Consider the following 27,077-nt stretch of genomic DNA (forward strand, 5'->3'; position numbering starts at 1 on the left):
ACAGGGAAAATGAGGAAAGAAAGGAACAGTGAGACTGGAGATGAGGCCAGAGACAGGCCAGATTTTTGGCCACAGTTATAGACAAACAAGGGCTGAAGTCTCCTCAGGGCCACCCCAGCAACCCCAGAGCCTTTGGATGTGCAAGCCCAGACCACTGGAGTAAAGAATGTCCTAATCCTGCAAAGCAGCCATGCCCCCTTTCCAAACTAAAAGGGCACTAGAGGAGGGATTTTCCCGTTCTGAAGGGACCATAGACCAACTCCTTCCCTGTAAATGGCTATGGTTGACTGGTAGGCCTGGGATTCCGAGTAGCTCCCCAGAGGAAAGAGGCAACTCTCATCACAGGAGAGGAACTGTGGGTTACCCTTGATATGGCCGGTAAGCCTGTTAATTTCCTAATTGATACGGGAGCCATTTATTCTTTCTTGACCACTCATTCTGGACCTATTTCCTCTAAAATCTGCTCATTGTAAAGGTAAAAAGAGCCCCTAAATTTGGGCTCATTCTAATCAGCCTGTTCCTTACCATTGGCCTATACCTTAGAGGAAATGTAAAATGAGCAAATCAGACTTTAAAAAGGACTCTGGGAAAATTTTGTCAGGAGTTCTCTAAGTCCTGGCTCTAATTGCTCACCATTGCTTTGGATTCTGACCTCAATTTTGTTACGTTCTATGTGTTAATTTGGGAGAGAGGTTCAGCAGTCACTTAGGAAATATGGGGGACTGGCACCGCCCCCAGGCTGACCCCTCTACATATTGTAGCCCCAGAAAGCCAGGGGACCAAGCACTATTAGAAGCCTAGAGGGGGAGGGGTCTCTAACAGACTAGTTAACTCCTAAATGAAAGGGACCCTTTGCAATTTTTCTGAATACCCCAACTGCCATCCAGCCTCAGAGTCAGTGGCTGGGTCTCCTTCCCTTGAATCAAACTTAATTCATTTAAGTCTCCACAGGACTCCCCCAGAAAGAAGAAGGTCACTCCTGTTCCTGTGAACCACTTGAAGACCTTAAGCTCCTCTTCAAACAGAATTGCTGGAGCTGCTCATTTTTGCCTCTCTACTTGTGCCCCACCTAGGATACCCATTGAATGCCTTTTGGCTCTCCTCTTTCTCGGGGTCTTCTAGGGAAAATAAGCAAGAAACTCTAGTGCCCATAGGCAGGGACAACGTCCACTCTCAGCAGGAAGTAGCCAAGAATGGTCATCGTCCCCTACCCTTGCAACCATATTAATTTTATAGAAATAAAATGAATTAAAAGAGGGGTGTGCCGCTGGATGGTTCAGTTGATCAAAGCATGTCCTCTTAACAACAAGGTTGCCAGTTCAACTCCTGCATGGGATGGTGGGCTGCGCCCCCGGCAACAAGATTGAAAACAGCGACTGGACTTGTGTTTACATTTTTGCTCCAAAAGATGCATTAGAGCTGATTGTCCGGCTAGGTCTTATTTTCGGGAAAATGCGGTATTCCAAAATGATCCCCACAATAAGTCTAGTTAACATCCATCACATTGCACAAATTTTTCTCTTGTGAAGGGAACTTTTAAGATCTACTTTTTTAAGCAACTTTAAACATACAATACAGTATTATTGTCACCATGCTGTACATTACAACCTCAGGAGTTATTTTATACCTGTTGGTTTGTATTTTTTTGACCATTTCCACCCATTTTTTCCACATTCCATCTAGTTGACTGCAGTCTCTTCCACTTCCTATTATCTTACTGTTGCTATACCAATTACGGTTTACCGGGACCGTGTGGTTGTTACAATCAGTAACCGTAGCCCACTGAATTTCGAATACCAGTACACAAGGAAGAGATTCCCCTCAACAGTGTTGACATCCCCTGTGAGACGTCTGTGAACAACAGAAAAAAATTCATGCTGCTCCCAGTACTTGAGGCTGTCAGAGTTATCTGAGTCTCTAAAACTCACAGCATTCAGGCCTCAAGTGAAATCCACCTAGCCCAGCAGTCTTTCCTATGTCATAGGCAACAATGCCAACTTGGCCCAAACTATTTTGTCTTTGACAAGCTATTTTCTATCATCCAGCTGTCCCCGCCGAGGCACAGTGTCGCATCCAGCGCAACACAGGCTGTGGGGAGATGAGAAGAAGCAGCTTTGGGTTAAGCTATAAGAAAGAAGCAGAGACTTAATGAGGCTAAATCTCAGAGGGCCAAGGGTCTCACAGCCTCAAGAGACTCGAGCCCCGAATCGGACCGACTGACGGTATTTATTGATTATACACAAGGAAGTTACATTGTTTAAGACACGGTCTGTGAAACTCATCCACCACGTCAGAAAATTACTTCAAACCAAAATTATTTGTCCCAACACAGCTGAAGCATATAGTCCCATGATGACTATGGTGCGATATGCACCTCCCTGGGGGGGGAGGGGGAGGAGAGTCTCTCAAGGTAAAACAATGCCAAGAGCTGAGCAGAAAGAGCTTGATTTTATCTCTCTAAAGACCTCTCTCACAATTAGGTGAGAGGGAGCAGTAAGAGCCAGCAGCAGCTTTTCTCAAGCATGGGGGAAGGGGCTACAAGGCCCCTTCCCAGATCTTCTAAGGCAGTTCATGGGGGGTCTCTGTGGGGTTCCATCTGGCTTGAGTTGTTCCCCCCCTAGGGAATCTTACTCATCTTTGACTATAAACCCTTCTTTTGGAGAACAAACAGAGAGACACAAGGTGTAACAAACTCAGCCCCAGAGAAGCACAGTCCCACAGACTCTTCTTTCCTTAAGGAAAGGTGCCGGGGGACAAACGGCTCGGCTGTTGTGTGACCACAGCAGAGAAAGTTTTTTGACGTAAAGTGTTCATCCTTCGTGCTTGTAGAGCTCATATCTGGTTAAGAACTACCCCACACAGTAAATAGAATCCCCAAGATTTAAAAGAACTTAAATAATAAGGCCTTCATTGTTATTGTTGTACAAGCCAAAGCGATGTGGGGCTGGCAGTTCTCAATTTGGTGACTTGAAAGCTGGAAAAACTCATCAAAAGTATCACATGAGGCAGACATGTCCTGGAAAAAGGTAGTCCTTTGCAAGCTGCCAACCAAAATAATATGACGTCTCCTGGGTCAACACTGGATCTGGCCCATGCCCAAACTAATCAGAGGAGAGAATGTAGTCCCTAAGAGCTCAGCTTGCCATTAATTTATTCCAATGAATAGGAGAACACAGGTCAACTTCCCTGAGCACACCGGGGTTGTGACAGATACGTACGGTGGGGACCTGCCAGGGGTAGAGGTAAAATCAATTTGATCACAGAAAATGGAAGTGACATAAATCTGGCAAGCACCCTGGGCAGGTTAGAAAGTAGAACATAGCCACACATTTCTGCATAATTGAAAATAATGGGGATTCTCCCCACTGTAGATGATCAGATGTATGAGACTCAATTCAGACAGATGACTCCTCAGAGAATATTTCTGCCACTATTGTTACACAACTACGGTGTTTCCCCGAAAATAAGACCTACGCGGACTCTCAACTCTAATGTGTCTTTTGGAGCAAAAATTAATATAAGACCGGTCTTTTCTAAGACCGGGTCTTACGTGATGTAATGTGATGATGTGATGTGATATAATAAATAATATGAAATACCGGGTCTTACATTAATTTTTGCTCTAAAAGATGCATTAGAGCTGATGGTCTGGCTAGATCTTATTTTCAGGGAAACATGGTACAACATCTGCACATCTAAGGTCTATCTCCAGTGTGAACACGCTGGCATTGAGAGAGGTTGTATTTCTGGCTAAAAAATTTTGCACATTCACTGTACTCATAAGGCCTTTCTTCAGTGTGAACTCTGGTGTATAATGAGTTGAATTCTCTGGGTAAAGGAATTTGTACATTCATTACATACAAACGTCCTATGTCCTGTGTGAACTCTTGTGTGTATAATGAGGTCATGATTTTGAGAAAAGGACTTTCCACATTCAAAGCACTGGTAAGGCCTTTCACCTGTGTGACCACTCCAATGAATGAGTTGACTTTTTAAAAAAATTTCCCACATTCACTGCACAAATAAGGCCTTTCTCCTGTGTGAACTCTTTGATACTGATGAAGTTTGGAACTGGAGGCAAATGACTTGCCACATTCACTATACTCATAATGCTTTGATCCAGTGTGACCTTGCTGATGAATAATGAGTTAATTTTTTCGGGTAAAAGATTTCCCATATTCACTACATTCATAAGACATTTTTCCACGATGCACTCCATGTTTTCAGTGAGGTAAAATTGATGGCTAAAGGATTGCTAACATTCACTGCACTCAAAAGGCCGTTTTTCCTGTGTGTACTCTGGTGTAGAATGAGTATCAAGCTATTGATAAGATTTCCCACATTCACTGCATTCATGTGGCCTTTTTCTCCAGTGTAAACTCTCCAGTGTACAATGAGGTAAATTTTTCATCTAAAGGACTTCCCACATTAAGTGCATTCATAACGCCTTTCTCTAGCGTGAACTGTCTATTGTCAAATAAAGATGGATCTACGGCTAAAAAATTGCAGACATTCATAGCACAAGTCACAGTTTTCTCGTGTGACTTCTCCAAGGATAAATCAGGACAAATTTTTGGTTAAACAATTTACTACATTTGCTGCATCTGTACTGCATTGCCCCAGTATGAATTCTTTGGTGTTGAGTGAGGACTGAGGTTTGCCTAAAAGATTTGCCACACTTACCACATGCATGAAGCCTTTCACCAGTGTAGACTCTTTGGTGAACAACAAATGAGGATTTGTACCTGAATGTTTTTCCACATTCATGGCACACAAAGCACTATCTTTTTTTTTTTTAATTTATTGGGGTGACAATTAATGAAATTACATAATTTCAGGTGTACAATTCTGTATTACATCATCTATAAATTCCATTGTGTGTTCACCACCCAGAGTCAGTTCTCCTTCCATCACCACATATTTGATCCCCCTTACCCTCATCTCCCTCCCCCCACCCCACAAAGCACTATCTTGCAGTGTTGATACCCTGATTCTGAACATGGATGTGTTTGGGATCAAAGGCTTTCTTGCATTTTCCCAGGCATAATAACTTTTTCTTCTGTGAAAAGTCACCCCACACTCAGACATTTCATTTGGCTTCTCTCTGATGTGATTGGCTTGTTGCTGGAGATGTCCTGACAAGGCTATGAAGTCTTTCTAAACCTCCCTTTAGGTAAAAGGCTTCTGTGACACATGGAATCTGTAGCTCTTCACAATCAGGGACCTGTGTGCACTGTTCCTGAAGGTTGTCTATCCCATGTGGTCCTCCTCGTGCTGGTGAAAGTTTGCACTGAGATAAAATCATTTTGTACATGCCCCACACCTCAACAGTTTCTGGCTGTGCTGTGTTCCTGCTGCTCAGCCAAGTGGAAGATCTCTCTCAAGACTGGACAACACATCTCGCAGGGGTGGGTCTTCTGAGAGTCAGAGCTCCCTCAGGCCTGTGACACTCCCACAAAAATGCTCTGTTCAGTTGTGCCTCCACATCCCCTGCTCCACAACCACAACCTGAATACAAAGAAATGGTGGTGAAGTACATGTTGACCTTATAGGGCGGGGTAATTCCATCACAAATGTGCATCTGTCTCATGTAGGTATGATTCTATGGGATGATTTTAAAGACAAGAAAGTTGAACTCTGAGAGAAGAGCTGCTGTGCATTAGTGGGCCTATATGGTCACAGATGGTACAGACCTCACTAGGGGAAACATACAAGTTCAGGGTCTGACACGGAAGAAAGTCAGGGTCTACAACTTGTTCCTCTGCCAATGATTTCCTAGAGGATCTATTCTGCTCCACGGCTCCTCAGCCAACACTCACGTCTCAAACTGAAGCCATACCATCATGAACTAGTCAGTGCCTGGACTCTGAAGATGCTGCCACTCCACAATTGTCCATACCCCTGGACTTATCTCCCTGGTGGCTCCATAGGCACTGGCATATCAGACACCAATGGCACCACCACCACAAGGCCACCTTCAAGCCTGACCCAGCCCCAAGAGGAATCTCCATGGCCACAACATCTCCCAAGGGAGAAAGAAATCAGTAGGTCCCCCCCAGCCTTTGCCATCAAAGACCTCAAAAGCCCTCACTGCTGCTATCTGTCCCTGGGTTAACCTTCCACACTTGTTTACACTGGTTGCCAGAAATGGGAGCACCTTCCTGTTACCTGTGGCCTGCACTCAGGACACAGGGCCTGGGGTATCTCTAGGGCCCCAGACCCAACAGCTGGGAAAACAGATGAAAGTTTCAGGACACCACAAACCCAGACACCATATGGGTGGTGTCCAGTAAGAGACTAGGACATTCTCTCCTTCCTTGTGTAGGTTCCATAAGTGGATTTCTCCACCTTCAGAAGATGTTGGGAGAGGAAGGCAATCATGGTTGGGCCATGTGTGCAGGCCTCCTCTGAATCCCTGGCCAGCCCAGGAACCAGGTGAACTCACACTGACTAAGCTCTGTGCCTGAGGCCTCACTGCTGCCTCTTACCAGCTCTGGGACCTTCGAAAAGGACTCAACTCCCAGTGCCTCACTGTCCTCAACACCCCATTCTAATCTTGTTTTCTCAATGAGCAGCTTTTGGAAAACATTAAAAATGCTAAAACAGACTGTGTTCCTCTTCTGTTCTTAAACTTCCACGGCTCTCAGGAATGGAGGCACAACTCCTGCCAGTCCAAGAACCACTCTTACTCTGTTCCCTGCAGGCAGAAGGCGGACCCCAAGCTCCCGGATCCTCCTGGCTCAGTCGCCCCTCTACGTCTTTACACCGCCAGCCCCTCTGTCCGTAACCCTTTCCCACACGCCATCACACCAGATGTCACCAAGGAGGGCCTCACCGTCCTGGACGCCTGGGACTGGGTTGCAGGACGTGAGCGGGCGCCTCGCACCCGGTGCTTTAAGGTTTGGGCGGTGAGGACCCGGGGAACGCGCACTTACCAGAGCCGGTTCGCTCAGCGCGGCCGCCGCCCTCGGAATCTGGGGGCGGGGCGGGTGCGGCGGGAGAGGAGGGGGGGGTCCCCGGGGGCGCCGCCAAGGCCCGCGTCTGCGCGGTGGGGACGGTTCTAGTCATGCCTACTCCGTTCCCTTACCTTGACCCCAATCCTGTACAGTTACTCTGCTTCGCCAGAGCAGCAAAAATGGCCTCCCCGAGGAGGCCAGAAGTCCCGCCCAGACATGATGCGGTCTCCTGGAAATGCTTCATCCCATTATTGGTTCCTCAGGCTGTATTCCGTCGCGAGGCCTTCTGGGTAACGTAGTTCCTAGAACTCTGGAGGCGACAGGAAGCGTGTTCTCTCCACCCCGTGAGTGGTTTCAGAGTCCGAAGAGCAGTCGTGCCTTTGCTTACAAGCAGCTTCAGCGTTCAAACTGCAAAATATGCAAATGTTGGACCACAAATAATGTTAAAGTCCTCAGTGTAATGACATGTACACACCTTTATATCATATAGAGTTTTAGTGACATAAAAATTATCTGTACTCTGCCTATTCATCCCTGCCTGTAGTGTAAGGGTCTGACAAGATTTGATTGCCAGGACATCCATTTCAAAGCCATCCACCTGGAATAAACATATCGCTAGCTGTGTGCCAGTTACTAGTAAAACAACTAGATAAGAAACTAGGCCACCCCACTCACAAAGTTTCCCTGTAGAAAGCCCTGGCTGGGTAACTTCAATAACTGATGGCTTAAGTGACTCTTTTTTCCCTCCCTGCGTCCTAATTCCCAATCTTACATTATTAGTTTCCAAAATTACAAAGGGTTGGTCTACATAAACGTGATTAGTGCAGCTGTCTGCTAGGTAGTAATTATGGAAGTTAGGATACTATCTCATAGAGACTGGAAGACAGGGGCCTTATCCTTTCTGATTATTACATTTCAAAGGAATACCTCTCAGGTCCTTGAGAAAGACACTTGGATGTAAGACATACATATTTACAATTGAAAGGACTTTTTAAATAACTATAATAGTAAATTCTCTTGGCAACCCTGAGCTTCCTTATTCTGGCATTTCATGGAGGCCAAAGTTATTGCAGGGCAGGAATTATTCTAGGGACTAGGCCTTTTGCTGCTAGAAATCACCCTGGAGTTTCTTAATTCAGGGGTTTGGATAGAGCTCTTATGCGCTGAGGACTCAGTTTTCGATATCAGATTCCTAAAAGGAATTTAATAAACGTGAGGATATCAAGTAAGAGATACTAAGTGGATAAAAATGCAGCTTGTAGAATTGGACACAATAATTGACTACACAGACAGGAGAGATGTTTTATGTGGGAACCACAGACAAATACTCATGTTTGTACTTCTGCTTCAGGGTGGCCCAATATCTCACCTCTATCTTCCCTCTCATGGCCCTCTCTGGAATATTCTTTTCTCTTCTGATCAAACATATACAGATTGATAAAACTGACTCTAAGTTTTCAGCATTCACACCTTTGAATTGCAGCATAATGTTTATCAGCTTGTGCTTCCAGTGGACACATTTTGTATCTGAATGACTATGGAATTTGTGCATTTGGATTTGTAAGCATTGGGAGCATCTGAAATACTTTCAGCCCTGAGAGCATGCTGAACTTGTGTCTAAAATTTGTCTACAAACTCATGGGTGATCAGTTACAACATTCATGTGCCAAATAACGTTTCCATCAACAATGGACCACATGTATGACAGTGGTCTCATAGGTTATAATTGGGCAGAAAAATTCCTTCTCCTGGGAATGCCATAGTTGTAATGTGAAAGGTCAATGCATTACACAAACACTTACCATTTTGTTGCAACTGCCTACAGTATTCAGTACAGGTTTGTAACCTAGGAGCTATAGGGGAATAGAATTTGTCACCCCAAAATATGTCTATTTGGTATAAGGATTATTTTAGGCTGGTTAAATTTTTAAAAACAGCAGACATGGGAGGAGCTCTGAAAACCAGTAGAAGTTCCCCTTTGTAAAAGACATTTACATTTATAAAGGAAATCTCCATTTGTAAGAGTGTCTCCTTGGCTGTACCAGGAAGAAGGGGATGACACATCACAGCTTTATACTTAGCAATACTAGACAGCATATAAGCACTATATTTGGGGGCCATTTTAAACAGTGAAGAAAGCACAAATGTAGCACTAAGCAGACCATTTATAGTATGAGAACTACAGAAAGAAGGGGACCTTAGCTCTAACTATTGCTACTAATTTGATTCTCTTTAAACTGACTCATTCTGTTATATATAGATTGTATTCTAAAAAGCATGTTTCTCTCTCTGCTAATAAGGAAAACTAATATGACTTGACACAAATGGAAGTTTACCATGAAAATACAACCATGAAGTCAAAAATAATGCTCTTAAGTCCCAGAAAGCTCATGAGGCCCACTTAGGCCTGTTCCCTGTGTTAAAAAAGGGAAATTATAAGTTAGGGAGGCATTAAGGATTCAGCATAAGGCTTTCTCCTGACAATCAAAAGGAAACAGAAAGGCAAAGGATGAGTTTTCTCAGGGTGTACACACATGCTATCTGTGTACCCTCTTGAAAAAGATGAACTGGGACTTTAAGACAACTGATCAGGGAGCTGAGGTCTACAGGTGGAGCTGAGCTTCCTGTTACTCTCTAGTCCAGAGGTCCTGCTTATTAAACTCTTTGGTTCTTACTGCCCGATATATAAATCGGTCATCTTATCTAAAAGCAGAATGCTCATGTGGGTAACTGGAGCTGAGCATTCTCATACTGCTACAGTTTTTTTTCTTTTCCTGAATAAATTCTTTTGCTGACAGACTATGTGGGACATTATTTGTACAGTTGACATTCAAAAAACTTCCTGAAACAGTGCAGGTGCATAGCTCAAAACATAGGAAACAAGGAATGTTTGTGCAGCCTCTAGAGGCATTTTTACTGCTATTGTGTTTAGGAAGATCAGTGGGGAACACTGATGGCAAATGTATTCCCAGGGTTACTACCTGACTTACCATCTCTTCTGAGAACAGCCCATTACCCAGAACTCTCTGACTGGGCTATGGGGACACTTGACCCAACCAGGCTGGGCCAGTCAGCTCCCTTTCTGTGGTATCTAGAACATGGACCTCAAACTGAGGACCCAATATGCTGGGCACAGGGGCAAGGGTTTGTGTCTAGAAAGACTGTTTCCACCCAAAGATCCCTGATTTAGACACAGGGAGACTGGAAAGGAGGACAAAGGTTTAGAACATGGTGAGAGATAGGAGGAGGCAAGGGGAGCATTATTCTGTTTCTCAACCAGCATTTCCAGATTCCCTGTATGAAAAAGTGACCACTTCTCCAGCAAGACCACGAGCCCAAAGGTTTCCAGCATCACCTCCAAGTACCAAATGCCTGAGCTCTCTGCTGGGCTCAAAGGGAGGAGGATGTGACCGTTGGACATAATGCAGTTGTGGCTGAGAGAAAATCCTCCCCTGGAAAAGCCACTGGAGATGAGACAGACAATGGTATTCCCGTGAGGACTGTGGGGCAGACTAGAAGGTTAAGTGCTTTGGGATGTCAGAGGAATAGGGAGAAATGATCATGATAATTCCAGTAATAAAAACAGCAGTAGCAGCAGTACCTGAGCCTTCCTGGGCCTCACCAAGCACCTGCCCCAGGAGAGGGCTTCACACACCCAATCCAGTCTGCCTCTTTCTTTGGTCTTTCCTTGCCCTCTATGTATGGGGGCTGGTTTCAGTTACACCCGAGAAGCTCCAGAGGAGCTTCTCTTTAATTAAACAGAATTAAAGAGAATATGCTCAAAAAGTAAATCCTGGAATCTTGGCACTGGCAAATGCTGTGTTTTGTTACTTCTCTTGATCCTCACAGAGGCAAAGGCAAGTGCCATCAACACCTGCATATCACAGTCAGCCAACAGAACCTCCAGGAGCTCTAGTGAGTCACTTATATTCCCTAGTGGGGACCCCATACTAAGACCTCAGTACGCTATAGCCCCCTCCTGCCTGCAGGGTACAGAGGGGTGCCTTGCCCTGGGTCACCACATGCAGGTGGAAACCACAGGCACAGATGCTACACAGTGAATGGGCAACTCAACTCTTCACCTCTTCCAACAGCCCAGGGGTGGGGTCACTCCTTATCCCCATTTTTGCCTTCAAGCTCCAGTGATGGCTGAGGATCTGAGACTCAAATTCAAGCCACTTGGGGACTCTGATCACTGCCCTCCTCTTTCTCTCCCCTCCAGGCTTTGAATGCCCAGGCTATCCTGATGCCCTCTGTTCTAATCCACCAGATAGACCAAGAAAACAAATAAACAATACAAATCAAGACATTATTGTATTACTGAATGTCTGGACTTAAAAAACAGATGGAGAATGTGTTAATAACACAGAATAATCTTAGAAGTGTATGGTGTTATGTCTCCATTACATGTGCACAGCACAAAATTTTTGAAAAAGAATATATTCTTCCAATACTCGAAACAATCCATTAAGCAGTCACTCATGTATTAAAAAGTGAGTGAAATTCCAATATACATCTTTGTCGCTTCACTATTCTATTTGTTTAAGAAGAGGAAAACCGAAGTTCATAAAATAGGCAAAAGATTAGCAGACATTTTACCAGACATACAGGTAGCAAATAAACCCACGAAAAACTCAGGAATCCCTAGGGAAATGCAATGAAATCAATAGTGAGACACCACTACATATTATTTAAAAGGGCTAAATTAAAAATGATAAACCAGTAACATGGATGGACCCAGAGGATAAGTGAAATAAGTCAGACTGAGAAATACCATATGATCTCACTTACATGTGAAATGTAAAGAACAGAATAAAAGAGCAAACAGAAATACGTGGTGTGATTAAAAAATATGGTGAATGTTTAAATGAAAAAAAATTACAGTAAAAGATACATTGCCATTAATCCCCTTCAAAATACTTCCTCTTGTTTCGAACACACTTATCCCATTGTTCTTGCCACTTTCTCAAGCAGTTCTGGAAGTCCTCTTTAGTGTCTTTAGTTGTGTTGTCATGACTGCCTTGATGTCCTGAATAATTTTGACTTTGTGGAAGAACCAAAAATTGCAGTGCCAGATCCAGTGAATAAGGTGGAGGACACACTGTAATGTTTTTATTTCACAGATACTGCCATATACCAGAAGCAATGTGTGACAGAGTGCTGTCATGATGGAGGATGATTTACAACACAGGTTAACACACTTCTTTCAACCGTAGCTCACATCTGACTGCACTGAGCAAGAAGAAACTTGTCACACAGTTATTAAGGTTCAATGCACCACTTCCCCTATTGAAGATCCCTGCCTATCCATTGGATGGCACTCGGCAGTAGCATTCACTGTATTTTCTGATCACAACGAAAAGGCTCCATGTCACACATTGCTTCTGATATATGGCAACAATGTCAGAGGGGTAATAGGCTTGAGGGAGTATCGCGTTGTGAGGGGTATAAATGTCTAATCATGTTGTTTTGTACATCTGAAACTAAAAAAATAAAATAAAAATTAAACCAAACCAAGTATTCACAATGATGTGGAGAGATGGAACTCTCATAAACTGCTGATAAGAAGGCAAAAAGGCTCTGGGTGGTTGTTGTCACTCAGCAGCCTACCTGTCTGTCCCCTCGTACCTACCCCTAAAGAAAGGAGAGTCTGTGAGACTAATCCTTTCAGGGACTTTGCTTCACCTTTGTGCTTACACCTCATGTCTCCGTTTGGCCCCAGAGGATAGCTGGTTAGCCAATGATGAGTAAGATTCCCCACGGTGGGGGCGGGGGTACGGACAACTCAAGCCAGGCACAGTTGAGTGGGGACGAGCAGGAGAACCGACGGGGTTCATAGAGGTGGGCATAGACCCCCATCTTCCCCCAGTTAAGGAGAGTTTCTGCCTTTGTGGCTGCATTTCTTCCCACAACCTGCTTGGGAAGAGATTCAATGGTGTAATAACATCAGTTCTCCATCTATCCATTTCAGTAAGTTTCAGCATAAAGGTTTTGTCTCTTAGGGAGGTACATCCTGAAACTGATGGTTCAGCTGTTTGCAGGCAAGGGCAATTAGCTCAAATCAGTTTCTTAGTATAATGTGTGAAACTCACAGACCTTGGAGAAAACAATGTTGCTTTCTTGTGTGTGCATCAATAAAAGCCACAGGTGGCCCGATTCGGGGCTCTCAGTCCTTTGAGGCTGTCAGACCCTTGGCCCCCATTTCATAACTTTCTTGATTTCTGTTTCTTACTTTCTTAACCTTTCGCTGCCCCTTCTTGTTCGCTTACTGCCTGTGTTGTGCTTGACGCGACAGGTGGTGAACACACAATGTGATTTATAGAGGATGTAATACAGAATTGTATACCTGCAATTTACGTAACTTTACTAACAATTGTCACCCCAATAAATTTTAATTTAAAAATAATGCAGAAAGGTACAATCATTTCAAATCATCATTTGTTAGTTTCTTCAAAAATGACCCAGATAGTGCAGCCGATGGCTCAGTTGGTTAGAGCATGAGCTCTGAATAGGGTTGCCAGTTCGATTCCCACATGGGCCAGTGAGCTGCACCCTCCACAACTCGATTGAAGACAATGAGCTGCTGTGGAGCTGCTGGAGGGATGGCCGCATGGCTCATTTGGTTAGAGTGCCAGCTCTTAACAAGGTTACTGGTTCAATTCCCCCAATGGGATGGTAGGCTGTGCGCCCTGCAACCAAAGATGGAAAACGGCAACTGGACTTGGAGCTGAGCTGTGCCCTCCACAACTAGATTGAAGGACAACAACTTGAAGCTCAGGGACCCTGGAGAAACACAGTGTTCCCCAATATTCCCCAATAAAATAAAATAAAAATGACTCAGACATTACACTCTACTGACAAAAGAATGATGAAACATATATCTATATTAAGAGCTGTATGTATAGGTTTGTACAAGATTTAAAACAGTTGAAAAAATGGAAATGCTCAAATGTCCCTAAAGAAATGCACTGACAAACCAATCACGGTATAACCAAAAACAAAAAATAAAGTCGAGCTGAGCTTATGAGGTTGGGTAGTTAAGTTTGCAAACTCATCCTAGAAAAAGTGCTACATATCTCACTGCTGAATATCACTACAGTCACTTTCAAAGTACTCCCCTTGGGAAGGTATGCACTGATGCCAGCAGGTAGTGCACCCATCAAAAAAAATTTGGAACTCTTTCTGAAATGACCATGAGAGCTGTCATCATATTACCCTTGATGTCCTGAATGTCATAAAAATGTCTTCCTTTCAGTATTTCCTTTATCTTCGGGTAAGGAAAGAAGTCATTGGGGGCCAGATCAGATGAATAGAGAGAGTATCCAATAGTTATTTGTTTACTGGCTAAAATCTCCCTCACAGGTAGTGCTGTGTGAGCTGGTGCATTGTTGTGATGCAAGAGCCATGAATTGTTGGTGAGAAGTTCAGTTTGTCTAACTTTTTCAAGCAGCCTTTTCAGCACTTTTCCAAATAGTTAACTTGGTTAACTGTTTGTCCAGTTGGTACAAATTCATAATGAATAATCCCTCTGATATCAAAAACAGCAACCTCGTTGCAACAATTTCACAAACTTAATTGTCACACCCTGTGCATCAATTAATCTCAAAGTAACAAGCAACATAAAGGAAATCAGAAAAAAAGTAAATGTAATAATTATCATCATATAAATTCTAGGAAACACAAAGGTATCTATACTAAGGGGAAATAAATCAATGGTTATTTGGAGGGCTGTAAAGGGCAGGGAGAGCTATAAACAAACATGAAGCAAAAATACAGTGACAGATTTAAGTCATCACCATGACTAAATCATGACTATGATGGTTTCAGCATCATATGTACGTAAAAACTTATCAAATACAACACTTTAAATATGTGCAGCTTATTACATGTAAATTATACCTTAATAAAGCTTTAAAAATGGCTCAAGGTAAAAAAAAAATTTGTATGTCCCACTCTTTGGGAAATAGGTTTGGCAATCTTATGCTGACTCCACCACCTTTCTCCTATTGCCCTCTGAGGGTCAGTCTTATCTCAGGGGCAGCAAACATTAGCTAATAATAAAGGACATCTCTACTTCAGTCAGCAGGAATTCCAGATGGGTTTCACAAGAGCCACATCCCTAGACTTTGCTTTATCTTTGTTTTCTTACCGGTGCAATAATGGCCTTGAGGTGATCATCACTGAGAGGCTATAGGAATCCCTAAAACTTTTATTTTCTCTAACAAAGACTTCAGCTACACAAGATAAACTTGCCTAGAGGTCCTGAGGTTTGTGTACACACTGATCCTGCACAGTCACAGTTACAGAAACATTTGTCAATTAATTTTTGAAGAGGCACATCCCATCAAATTGGCTAGTGTCCTGTAATACCTACTAATCAAGTGCTGTTTCAGTGGCAGTTATGGTTTCCCTGAACCCCTATGGTCTTATAACCAGTGATCATCACCCATGAAATTGTGAACATCAGAGCACACAGTTTTTTGCAGAACCTGTGGAAGGGATTCCCTTCAACATCCCAAGATATCCCCCATGAACAAGGGAAAAAATTCATGCTGCTCCAAGAAGCACCTGAGAATGTCAACTCTGATCCCTCCTCAGTCTCCTAAAACTCATAACATCCAGGCTTCCAGTGAGGACTAGAAAACCCTGCAGTTTTTCCTAGGACACTGGCAGGAATGTAAATTTGGCAAAAACTGGTGAGCTATTTTCTGCCGTCATACTGTCCCCCATGAAGAACACAAAGCTGGAGATCCCCATAAAAATTGTTCACCCATCACACTTGTGGAACCAAAATAAAACATCCCACACTGTAAACAGAAATAAGACTTAAACAGTAAGGCATTCGTATTGTAGAAACCAAAGTGATATGCAGCAGAGTTTCGGTTGGTGACTTGAAAGCTGAAAAAAATTCATGAGAGAATATGTCCCTGAATAATGCTGTCCTCTCCAAGTTGCCTGCCAAACTCACATATTATCTCTGCCAACAATGGGTCAGGTTCCTGCCTAAGCTAGTCAAAGAGAAGGGAATGTGAACTCCAAGGGACTCAGACTACTCCTAATTTCCTCCAATACATGAGAGATCAGCTTCCCTGAGCACATTGGAATGGAGACAGATACAAACTGTGGGGACCTGCCAGGTGGTAGAAGCAAAATGGCTTTGACAACAGAAAGTGTCAGTGACAAAAATCTGGAAAGAGCCCTGGGCAAGTTAGAAAGTGCAATATAACCACACATGCTTCCCACCTCACTAAAACTTATGGGTAATCTCCCAACTGTGAAAAACTGGATGTATGAGGTCAAATTCAGATGGCTTCTTATGGTTTCTTCTAGGATCCTTACACTGAACAAGAAAATTGCACATTCCATTGCACATCTAAGGCTTTTCTACAGTGAAAATTCTTCAATGTAGAATAATGAGGTGGATTTTTTGGCAAAAGGATTTCCCACCTTCCCTTCACTCATAAGTCCTTTCTCCTGTTGGAACAGTGATGAGCTATGGGTAAAGGATTTTTTACATTTGCCACACCATTAAGTCCTTCATCCAGTATGAATGCTCAGGTAATAATGAAGTCCAAAGATACAAGTAAAGGATTTCCTACATTCACTACATGTATGAAACCTTTTTCCTGTATGAAGTCTCTGGTGTTAATAAAGGTCAGATTTATGGCTAAAGGATTTCCCACATTCACCACACTAAAAATGCCTTTCTCCAGTGTGAACTCTTCTATATTAGTTGAACTGGGAACTATCCCTAAAGGATTTTCCACATTGACTGCAATCATAAGGCCTCTATCTTGTGTGAACTCGCTGGTGTACAAGAAGGTGATGTCTTTGGATAAAGGATTTCCCACATTCACTGCACACATAAGGCCTTTCTCCTGTGTGAGTTCTCTGATGTCGAATGAGTGCTGAGCTCTTGGGAAAAGATTTCCCACAGTCACTACACTCATAAGGCCTCAACCCGGTGTGAACACTCTGATGATAACGGAGGCCAGAGCCAGAAGAAAAAGATTCCCCACATTCACTACATTGATAAGGCTTTTCTCCAGTATGAACTCTCCAGTGTTCAATGAGGTAAGAATTTGCTCTAAAGGACTTCCCACATTCAGTACATTCATAAGGTCTTTTACTTGTATGAACCCTCTGATGATCATGGCGGGCATAACTAGAGGTAAAATACTTCCCACATTCACTGCACTCATAAGGACCTTCTCCAGTGTGAACGCCCTGATGATAACAAAGTTTCCTCCTAGTGGTAAAAGACATCCCGCATTCACTGCACTCATAAGGCCTTTCTCCTGTGTGAGTTCTCCGATGTCGAATGAGTGCTGAGCTCTTGGGAAAAGATTTCCCACAGTCACTACACTCATAAGGCCTCAACCCGGTGTGAACACTCTGATGATAACGGAGGCCAGAGCCAGAAGAAAAAGATTTCCCACATTCACTACATTGATAAGGCTTTTCTCCAGTATGAACTCTCCAGTGTTCAATGAGGTAAGAATTTGCTCTAAAGGACTTCCCACATTCAGTACATTCATAAGGTCTTTTACTTGTATGAACCCTCTGATGATCATGGCGGGCATAACTAGAGGTAAAATACTTCCCACATTCACTGCACTCATAAGGTTTTTCTCCCGTTTGAACTCTCTCATGATTACTGAGGTTGGAACAAGATAAAAAAGATTTCCCACATTCACTGCACTGATAAGACCTTTCTCCAGTATGTACTCTCTTATGATAATGAAAGGCAGAACTAGATGTAAAACACTTCCCACATATACTACATTGATAAGGCCTTTCTCCTGTGTGAACTCTCTGATGTTGAATGAGGTTGGACCTTTGGCTGTATGATTTCCCACATTCAGTGCAGTTATAAGGCCTTTTTCCAGTGTGAACTCTCAGATGGTAACGAAGGCCAGGGCGAGAAGTAAAAGATTTCCCACATTCACTACACTCATAAGACCTTGATCCATTGTGAATACTCTCATGATAACGAAGGCCAGGGCGAGAGGTAAAAGATTTCCCACATTCACTACACTCATAAGACCTTGATCCATTGTGAATACTCTCATGATAACGGAGGCCAGGGCGAGAGGTAAAAGATTTCCCACATTTACTACACTCATAAGACCTTTTTCCACTATGAACTCTCTGGTGTTGAATGAGATAAGATTGATGGCTAAACGATTTCCAACATTCATTGCACTCATAAGGCCTTTTTCCTGTGTGTACTCTCTGGTGTAGAATAAGTATTGAGCTATTGGTAAAAAACTTCCTACATTTATTGCACTCAAAAGGTCTTTCTCCTGTATGTACTCTCCGGTGTAAAGTAACTACTGAACTACTGGTAAAAGATTTCCCACATTCACTGCATTCTTGAGGCCCTTCTCCAGTGTGAACTCTCCAGTGTACAAGTAGGTAAAATTTTCGTCTAAAGGATTTCCCACATTGAGTGCACTCATAACGCCTTTCTCCAGTGTGAACTGTCTGTTGTCGAATGAGGATGGATCTATGGCTAAAAGATTGCACACATTCACGGCACAAGTCACAATTTTCTCCAGTGTGACTTCTCCAGGGATAAACAAGTACATATTTTTGGTTAAAGAATTTGCCACATTTGTTGCACTTGTACTGCCTTGTCCCATTATGAATTCTTCGATGTTGATTGAGGGTTGAGGTTCGCCTAAAAGATTTGTCATGCTTGCCATGTGCATGAAGCCTTTCACCAATGTGGACTCTCTGGTGATCCACTAATGAGAATTTGTACTTGAATGTTTTCCCACATTCATGGCACACAAAACACTGTCTTTCAGTGTGGACATCCTGGTCCCGAATATGTAAGTGTCTGGGGCTGAAGTTTTTCTTACATTCTCCCCAGGTGAAATGACTTTTTCTGTTTTGTATAGTTGCCCAGCACTGGGTGATTTTGTTTGGCTCCTCCCTGGTCTGTTGCTGGAGATGTTCTGAGGTGGCCAGGAAGTCCTTCCCAACTTCTGCACAGGTAAAGGGTTTCTCTGAAACATGGAATTTACAGCTCTTCACAAACATGGTCCTGTCCACACTGCTTCTACAGGATTTCTCTACCAGGTGCTGCTTCTGGTGTTTTTGGAAATTTGCACTAAAACAGAATTGTTTCATACATACCACACACCCGGGCACTTTCTGAATGTGTGGTGCTCCTTGGTGCTCAGCCAAATGAAATATGTATTTCAAGACTGGACCACAACTCTCACAGAAGTGGGTATTCTGGGATGACAGAGCTGCCTTGGAGGTGCTGGCCTGGGAAGCTTTGACAGAAACACTGTGTTCAAAAGGTGCATCTACATCCTCTGCTCCACAGCAGCAACCTGGATGCAAATAAATGCTGGTGAAGTACATGTTGACTATAGAGAAGGGGCGACCCCATCACAAATATGCATTTGTCACAGCTAATCATGAGTCTATGGGATGCTTTTTAATAAAGGGAGTTGAAATCTGGTTGAAGAAATGGCTATTTGGCATTATTGTGCCTCTAGGCTAAAGAATGGTGGAGGGTTCACCAAGGAAAGGACAAAAGGATAGGGTGTGACACAAAGAAGACAGGTATATTCTAAAACTTGTTCCTCTGCCAAAGGATTCCAGGAGAATCTTTTCTGCTGATGATGTGAGGCTATTTAGAAGCATATGTCCAAATCCAGGAAAAACCAATGAAAAAAGAGTTGCTGCTATTCAAGGACAATTTAAGGATATTTATCTCATGGAACATGTGGACCAATGTTACAAAGCAATAGAGGAAGAGCTAAGAGAAGTGGAGATATGAAGTCCAGAGAGGTGGAAATTCTCATGGGCTAGAAATCACAGTCAAAATGACAAAGAAGTAGAATTGACTAGTCTTTAAAGTAACAACAATGAGAAAAGAAAAGTAGACATGGGATGTGGCACTGGCAATGATAACAAAACACTGTTTACATGGGAAACATTCCTGTTATATCGGAACAGAGTCCTGATGCCACACCCTACCCAGCTTCAACACAACCTGGTACCTGAGAGTTTACCTTGCAGCCTTGGCTACTCAGAATCCCTACAATATTTGCCATCCCTGACCTCAGCTGACAGAGTTCTGTGGTGATTACATGCCTGCCCCCGCAACCTCAGCCCAAACTGCCACACCTCAGCAGACCAGTGACCTTGCAACCAACCCAAGGTGAAGAACGTTCCAGACTAAAACAAGCCCAAAAAGGCAAGAAGAGGTGACTGATTCATCAAATGTGGAGACGTCAACAAAAGTCTTTAAGAAACATAGAAAATCAAAAAAACATGACAACACCAAAGGAGCAAAATAAGTTTCAGCAAGTGAAGCCAACAAAGTGCTGGTCAAAGAACTGAAAAGAATTGTTTACAAAAGCTCCAAAGGAACACAAAGAGACAACTCAGGGAAATCAGGAAAACAATATGAGGTGAGACAATTAAGTTCATGAACTCATCCTAGAAAAAGTGTTACATACCTCGTTGCTGAATATCACTACGGTCAACTTTGAAGTACTCCCTTTGGGAAGTTGACGCCAGCACCTTGTTCACCTTTCAAAGCAATTTTGGAATTCTTTCTCTGAAATGGCTATCAGACCTGTGGTCGTATAACACTTGATGTCATGAATGTCATAAAAATGTCTTCCTTTCAGTATTTCCTTTATCTTCAGATAAAGAAAGAAGTCATTGGGGGCCAGATCAGGTGAGTAGGGAGAGTGTTCCAATAGTTATTTGTTTACTGGTTAAAATCTCCCTCACAGATAGTGCTGTGAGCTGGTGCATTGTTGTGATGCAAGAGCCATGAATTGTTGGCGAAAAGTTCAGGTTATCTAACTTTTTCAAGCAGCCTTTTCAGCACTTCCAAATAGTAACCTTGGTTAACTGTTTGTCCAGTTGGTACATATTCATAATGAATAATCCCTGATATCAAAAAACGGTTAGCAACATTGTTGCAACAATTTCGTGAACTTCATTGTCAGACCTTGTTCATGAACAAATCAAATTCAGAGACAGAAAATTTTCAAAAATTAAGTTAAAAATAAATTCTGGACCTGAAGAATACAAAGAATAAAATGACAAAATGCAATAGAGAGCATCAATGGCCAACTTGATGAAGCAGGAGAAAAATCTGTGACCTAGCATCAGGTCACTTCAAATCATCCAGTCAGAAAAGAAAAAAGACTGAACAAAGCCTACATAATTTATGGGATGTCATCAAGGGAAATAATGTTTGCAATATGGAAGAGTCACAAGGAGAAGTAAGGGAGAAAGCTTATTTAAAGGAATATTGGCTGAAAACTTCCCAAATCAGGAGAGAGATGTGGACATCCTGATAAATGAAGCTCATAGGTCCCCAATATTCAATCCAAAGAGATCTTCATTCAGACATATTATGATAAAACTCAAAAATCAAAGACAAGAATTTTGAAACCAGCAAGAGAAAAGAAACTCATTGCATATACAGGAACCCCCATAAGGCTATAAGCAAATTTCTCAGCAGAAACCATGCAAACCAGGAAAGTGTGGATGATAAATTCAAAATACTGAAGGGGAAAAAATGCCAACTAAGAACACTTCACCTGGCAAAGCTGTCCTTCAGAAATGAAGGAGAAATAAAGAATTTCCTAGATAAAAAAACAAAACAAAACAAAACAAAAAACCTGAGGAGTTCATCATCACTTGACCTGCCTTACCAGAAGGGCTAAAGGGAGTTCTTCAAGCTGAAATGAAAAGACATTAATTAGTAACAGAGGAACATATGAAAACATAAGGCAGACTTATAAAGGTAAGTATATAGTCAAATTCAGAACATGCTAATACTGTAATATTGTTGTTCATTAATCATTTAACTCTACTATAAATGACTTAAAAAGAGTACAGATGAGTAAAAATAACTATAGCCACAATAATTCATTAATGGTTAACCAATATAAAAAGGAATAAATTGTTACACCAAAAACATAAAATGTAGATGGGTTGGATACCAAAAAGGTACTTTTTGTATGCAACTGATATTAAGTTGTTATCAGCTTAAAGCAGTCTGTTATAACTCCAAGATATTTTAAGTAAACTTCATGGTAACCACAAAGCAAAAAACTACAGTAAATAAACAAAAAATAAAAGTAAAGGAACCAAAGCATATTGCTATGGAAAATGACCAAATGAAAAAAGACAGCAAGTGAGGGGGAAAAAGGAGCAAAGGAACTACAAAACAGCCAGACAAAAATGAACAAGATGGGAATGGTCAAATACTTACGAAATTCTCCAATCAAAACACAAGTGTGGTTGAATGGATTAAAGAACAAGTCCCAACTATATGTTGCCTGCAAGAGACTCACTTCAGCTTTAAAGACAGAAATAGGCTGAAAGTAAAGAAATAAAAATAAAAAACAAAAATAAAAATCCATGCAAATGGAAATCAAAAGAGAGTAGCATATACTTATAAACAGCTATACTTATACCAGTTAAAATAGACTTTAATGCAAAACTTGTCACAAGAGACAAAGAAATTACCATATTTTGCTGTGTATAATGAGAAAATTTTTGCCCAAATTTGTGAGGGAAAAATAAGAATGTGCATTGTACATGGGTAGTACTAATTCCGCATAAATGTTTTTCATTCTTTTATTTATGCTTATGAGTTAAAATGTAACTCTAGGAATCAATAACAATATCCATATGCAAAATAACTCCCTGGAATACAATAATCGGTTTTGTTGAACTTACATCAAACTTACAATGACAAAGAGTTCTTGGCCATCTATGATGCATAAATATCATAAATTTGTTACTGATACATAAAATTTCTTGTACCTTGTATCTGTTCTTGTTTTATAATTATTTGTTACATTTCTTGTAACATTTCTTGTAACACTTCTTGTCCCATAAGATGTTAAAAAAGAAATGTTAAAGTTCCTTTATAATACAAAAAACAAATACCTAAATGTAAACAAATAATAATTTGAATTAAAAAATTCAATTCAAAAATTAAAACAAAAGAGTTTTTCTCCTGAAAGTTTGGACCAAAAAAGTGGGTGAGCATTACACACAGGAGCACAGTATACACAGCAAAATATAGTATATAATGATAAAACAATCAATTCAAGAGGATACAATTACAAGTATATATGCACCCAATATTGATCAATGCACCTAAATATATTAAGCAAATATTAACAGACTGGAATGTAGAAAAGTCAGCAAATGTAATAATAAGAGCACACTTCAATACTCATCTTTCAGGAATAGGTAGATCATTCAGACAAAAAAATCAATAACGAAATATCTGACTTGAACAACATGTGAGACCAATCATTTGGTCTAACAAATATATATAGAACATTCCATCCAACTATAACAGAATATACATTCTCAAGTGAACACAGAACATTCTCTACAGATCATATGAGGTCTGACAATAAGGTTCGTGAACTTGCCACCATACGCTTACATTGGCACAACTGTGCAAACAGCTCAGTAATGTTTCATAACCTTGGTGTATCAGTGTCTCACAGCTGTGTTCGTGTCAACGTGTGGCGGTGTCTTGCTGACTGGCATTCACTATTGTTGTTGTATGTTTTTGTGTGCCATTGTGAGAATGTCTGAATTAGAACAATGAACAAACATTAAATTTCTTGTTAAACTTGGCAAGAGTGGAAGTGAAATCTAGGACATATTAGTCCAAGTTTACAGGGATAATGTCATGAAAAAAATTGCATTGTACAAATGGAGTGAACGTTTTTCTAAGGGGAGAGAACATGTCATTGAAGAAGAGAGGTCAGGGCAGCCAGTAACAAGCAGAACTAATGGAAACATTGCAAAAAAATCATCGAATTGTGCGTCAAAATTGTCAGCTGACTGTGAGAAGCATAGCAGACCAAGTAAACATTGATAGAGAAACAGGAAAATCTTAACTGAAAATCTTGGCATGAGAAAGGTGTGTGTAAAAATGGTCCTGAAGGAGCTCATTTATGAACAAAAGCAAAGGAGAATTGAAGTTTCACAAGACCTTTTGGAGAGGCAAGACGATGTTTTGGGCCATGTTATCACAGGTGATGAAACATGGGAGTACCTATACGACCCTGAAACAAAGTGTCAAAGTGCACAATGGAAGTCAGCCAATTCTCCACAACCAAAAAAGTTCCGTCAGTACAAATCAAGAGTCAAAATGATGTTGCTAACCTTTTTTGATATCAGAGGGATTATTCATTATGAATTTGTACCAACTGGACAAACAGTTAACCAAGTTTACTATTTGGAAGTGCTAAAAAGTCTGCATTAAAAAGTTAGAGGAAAACGACCTGAACTTTTCGCCAACAATTCATGGCTCTTGCATCACAACAATGCACCAGCTCTTACGGTACTATCTGTGAGGGACTTTTTAGCCAGCAAACAAATAAATGCATTGGAACACCCTCCCTACACACCTGATCTGGCCCCCAGTGACTTTTTTCTTTACCTGAAGATAAATGAAATATTGAAAGGAAGACATTTTTATGACATTCAGGACATCAAGGGTAATACAATGACAGCTTTGATGGCCATTCCAGAAAAAGAGTTCCAAAACTGCTTTGAAGGGAGCTGGCATTGGTGCATAGCTTCCCATGGGGAGTACTTCAAAGTTGACTGTAGTGACATTCAGCAATGAGGTATGTAGCACTTTTTCTAGGATGATTTCGCGAACTTAATTGTCAGACCTCATTTGTTTGGTTACAAGTCTGATATTTAAGAAGGCTGAAATCATATCAAGAAAGTTATCCAACCACAAAGGTTTAAAACTAGAAACGTGTAACAGGACAAAAGCTTGAAATTTCTCAAATATGTGAACATTAAACAATGCATTCCTGAATGATTAGTGGGTTAAGGAAAAAACAACCAAAAGGAAAAATAAAATCATTTTGAGACAAAGGAAAATGGAAACAAAATGTGCCAAAACTTAAGAGTTGCATCAAAAACAGTTCTAAGAGTAAAACTTATAGCAATAAATGCCTGCATTAAAGAAAAAGAAAATTTGCAAATAAACAACCTAACTTTACACCACAATGAATTAGAAAAAGAAAAACAAAATAAGCCCAAATCTAGGAAAGGAAGGAAATAACAAACATCAGAGCAGAAATGAAATAAAACATGGACTAGGAAAAAAAATATCAACAAACCTATGAGCTGGTTTTTGAAAAGAAACAAAATTGACAAACCCACAGGTAGACTAACTTAGAAAAGAGAGAAGAATCAAATAAATGAAATCAAAAATGAAAGAGGGGATATAACAAGCAATACTACAGAAACACAAGGGTTGTATGACACTACTATGAACAATTAAATGACAACAAGCTGGAAGAAATAGATAAATTGGGATGCCAGGATGGTTCATCATATGAAAATCAATAAACATGATACACCATATTAACAGAATGAAGGATAAAAATCATATGATCATCTCAATAAAGGTAGAAAAAGCACCTAACAAAATTTAGTATAATTTCCCATTAAAAACTCTCAACAAAGTAGATAGAGAGGAATGTATCTCAACATGAAAAGGCCATATACAATAAGCCCACACTAATATCATACTCAAAAGTTAAAAGCTAAAAACTTTTCCTTTAAAATCAGGAACAAGGCAAGGATACCCTCTCTCTCCACTCGTATTCTACACAGTACTGGAAGTCCTAGCTAGAGCACTTAGGCAAGAAAAACAAACAAAAGGCATCAAAATCACAAAAGAACAGGTAAAACTTGTCTGTTTGCAGAAGACATGATCTTAAAATATACAAAACCCTAAATGACCTAGCATAAAACCATTAGAATAAACAACTTGAGTAGAGTTGCAAGATACAAAATCAATATACAAAATCAGTTGCATTTTTATACACTATCAATGAAGTATTTTAATAAATTAAGACAGCAATTGAATTGACAATATCATCAAAAACCATAAAATACGTCATCTAAATAAAACTGGCAGAAAAAAAAACAAACAAAAAACCCCAGCAAATACATATGAATAAATATAACCAAGGAGGTGAAAGATCTGGACATTGAAAACTGTAAGACACCAATAAAGAAACTGAAGACACAAATAAATGCAAAGATATCCCATGTTCTTGAATTGGAAGAATTAATATTGTTAAAATGTACATACTACCCAATGTGATGTACAGATTAAATGCAATTCCTATTGAAATTCCAATGGAAATTTTCATAGAAATAGAAAAAGAATCCTAAAATTGACATGGACCCACAAATGACCTCAAATAGCCAAAGCCATCTTGAGAAACATCAAAGCTGAATGTACCACACTTCTGATTTCAAACTGTATTATGAAGCTATACAAGGTGTGATGGAAAAATACAGTGAATGTTTAGGTTAAAAAATATGTATTACAGTAAAAGACATTGCCATAATACCCCTCAAAACACTCTCCCCCCTCGCTTCAAACACACTTATCCCATCGTTCTCGCCACTTTCTGAAGCAGTTATGGAAGTCTTCTTTCATGAGTGTCTTTATTTCATCCTTCATCATAATAATGCTCCATGTAACACATCGCTTCTGGTATGGCAATTTGTGTCAAGTAGAAACATCATGGTGTGTCCTCATCCATCTTATTCACTGGATCTGGCACCAGTTCTGGCACTGTGTGACTTCTGGCTCTTCCCCAAAGTCAAAATGACCACGAAAGGTAAATGTTTTGAATTGATTTAGGACTTTGAGGTAGCCACAACAGCACAACTAAGACAATCATAAAAAAGGACTTCCAGAACTGCTTCAGAAAGTGGCAATAATGATGGGATAAGTGTGTTCGAAGCAAGGGGGAGTATTTTGAGAAGGATTAATGGCAATGTGTCTTTCACTGTAATAAATTTTTTCAAATTTAAACATTCACTGTATTTTTTGACCACACCATGTAGTAATCAAAACAGTATAGTATAGTATAGGCATACAAACATACAGAAAAATGGAACAGAATACAGAGCTCGAAGAAAATCCCATGCATATATGGTGAACTAATCTTTGACAAAGGCATCAAGAACACACAATCGGGAAAGGATAGTCTCTTCAATAATGTTGGGGAAACTGGATACCTATGTGCAAAAACATTAAATTGGACCCCTATCTTT

The 27,077-nt window shown here is 40.9% G+C and overlaps 1 protein-coding gene across 11 annotated transcripts in view; it reads right to left on the reverse strand.

Moving 5' to 3' along the window:
- Positions 1-2,153: 2,153 nt before the first annotated feature.
- LOC308490591 (uncharacterized protein) overlaps positions 2,154-27,077 on the reverse strand; it is a 29,013-nt gene continuing 4,089 nt past the window's right edge. For 2 of the 11 annotated variants that reach the window (XM_081033054.1, XM_081033056.1), the window contains 3 exons: positions 22,219-22,324; positions 21,656-21,682; positions 9,507-19,303 (listed from right to left, as the gene is read on the reverse strand). In XM_081033054.1, the coding sequence (XP_080889180.1) occupies positions 16,746-19,094 (2,349 nt within the window). In that variant the 5' untranslated portion in view covers positions 19,095-19,303; positions 21,656-21,682; positions 22,219-22,324 and the 3' untranslated portion in view covers positions 9,507-16,745. Of the gene's footprint in view, positions 5,509-7,087; positions 7,365-9,506; positions 22,325-27,077 lie in introns of those variants that run through there. The other 9 variants (XR_013992234.1, XR_013992235.1, XR_013992236.1 and 6 more) reach the window with 8 other exon arrangements.

Source organism: Rhinolophus hipposideros, assembly GCF_964194185.1.
Source record: "Rhinolophus hipposideros genome assembly, chromosome: 21".
Lineage (NCBI taxonomy): Eukaryota > Metazoa > Chordata > Mammalia > Chiroptera > Rhinolophidae > Rhinolophus > Rhinolophus hipposideros.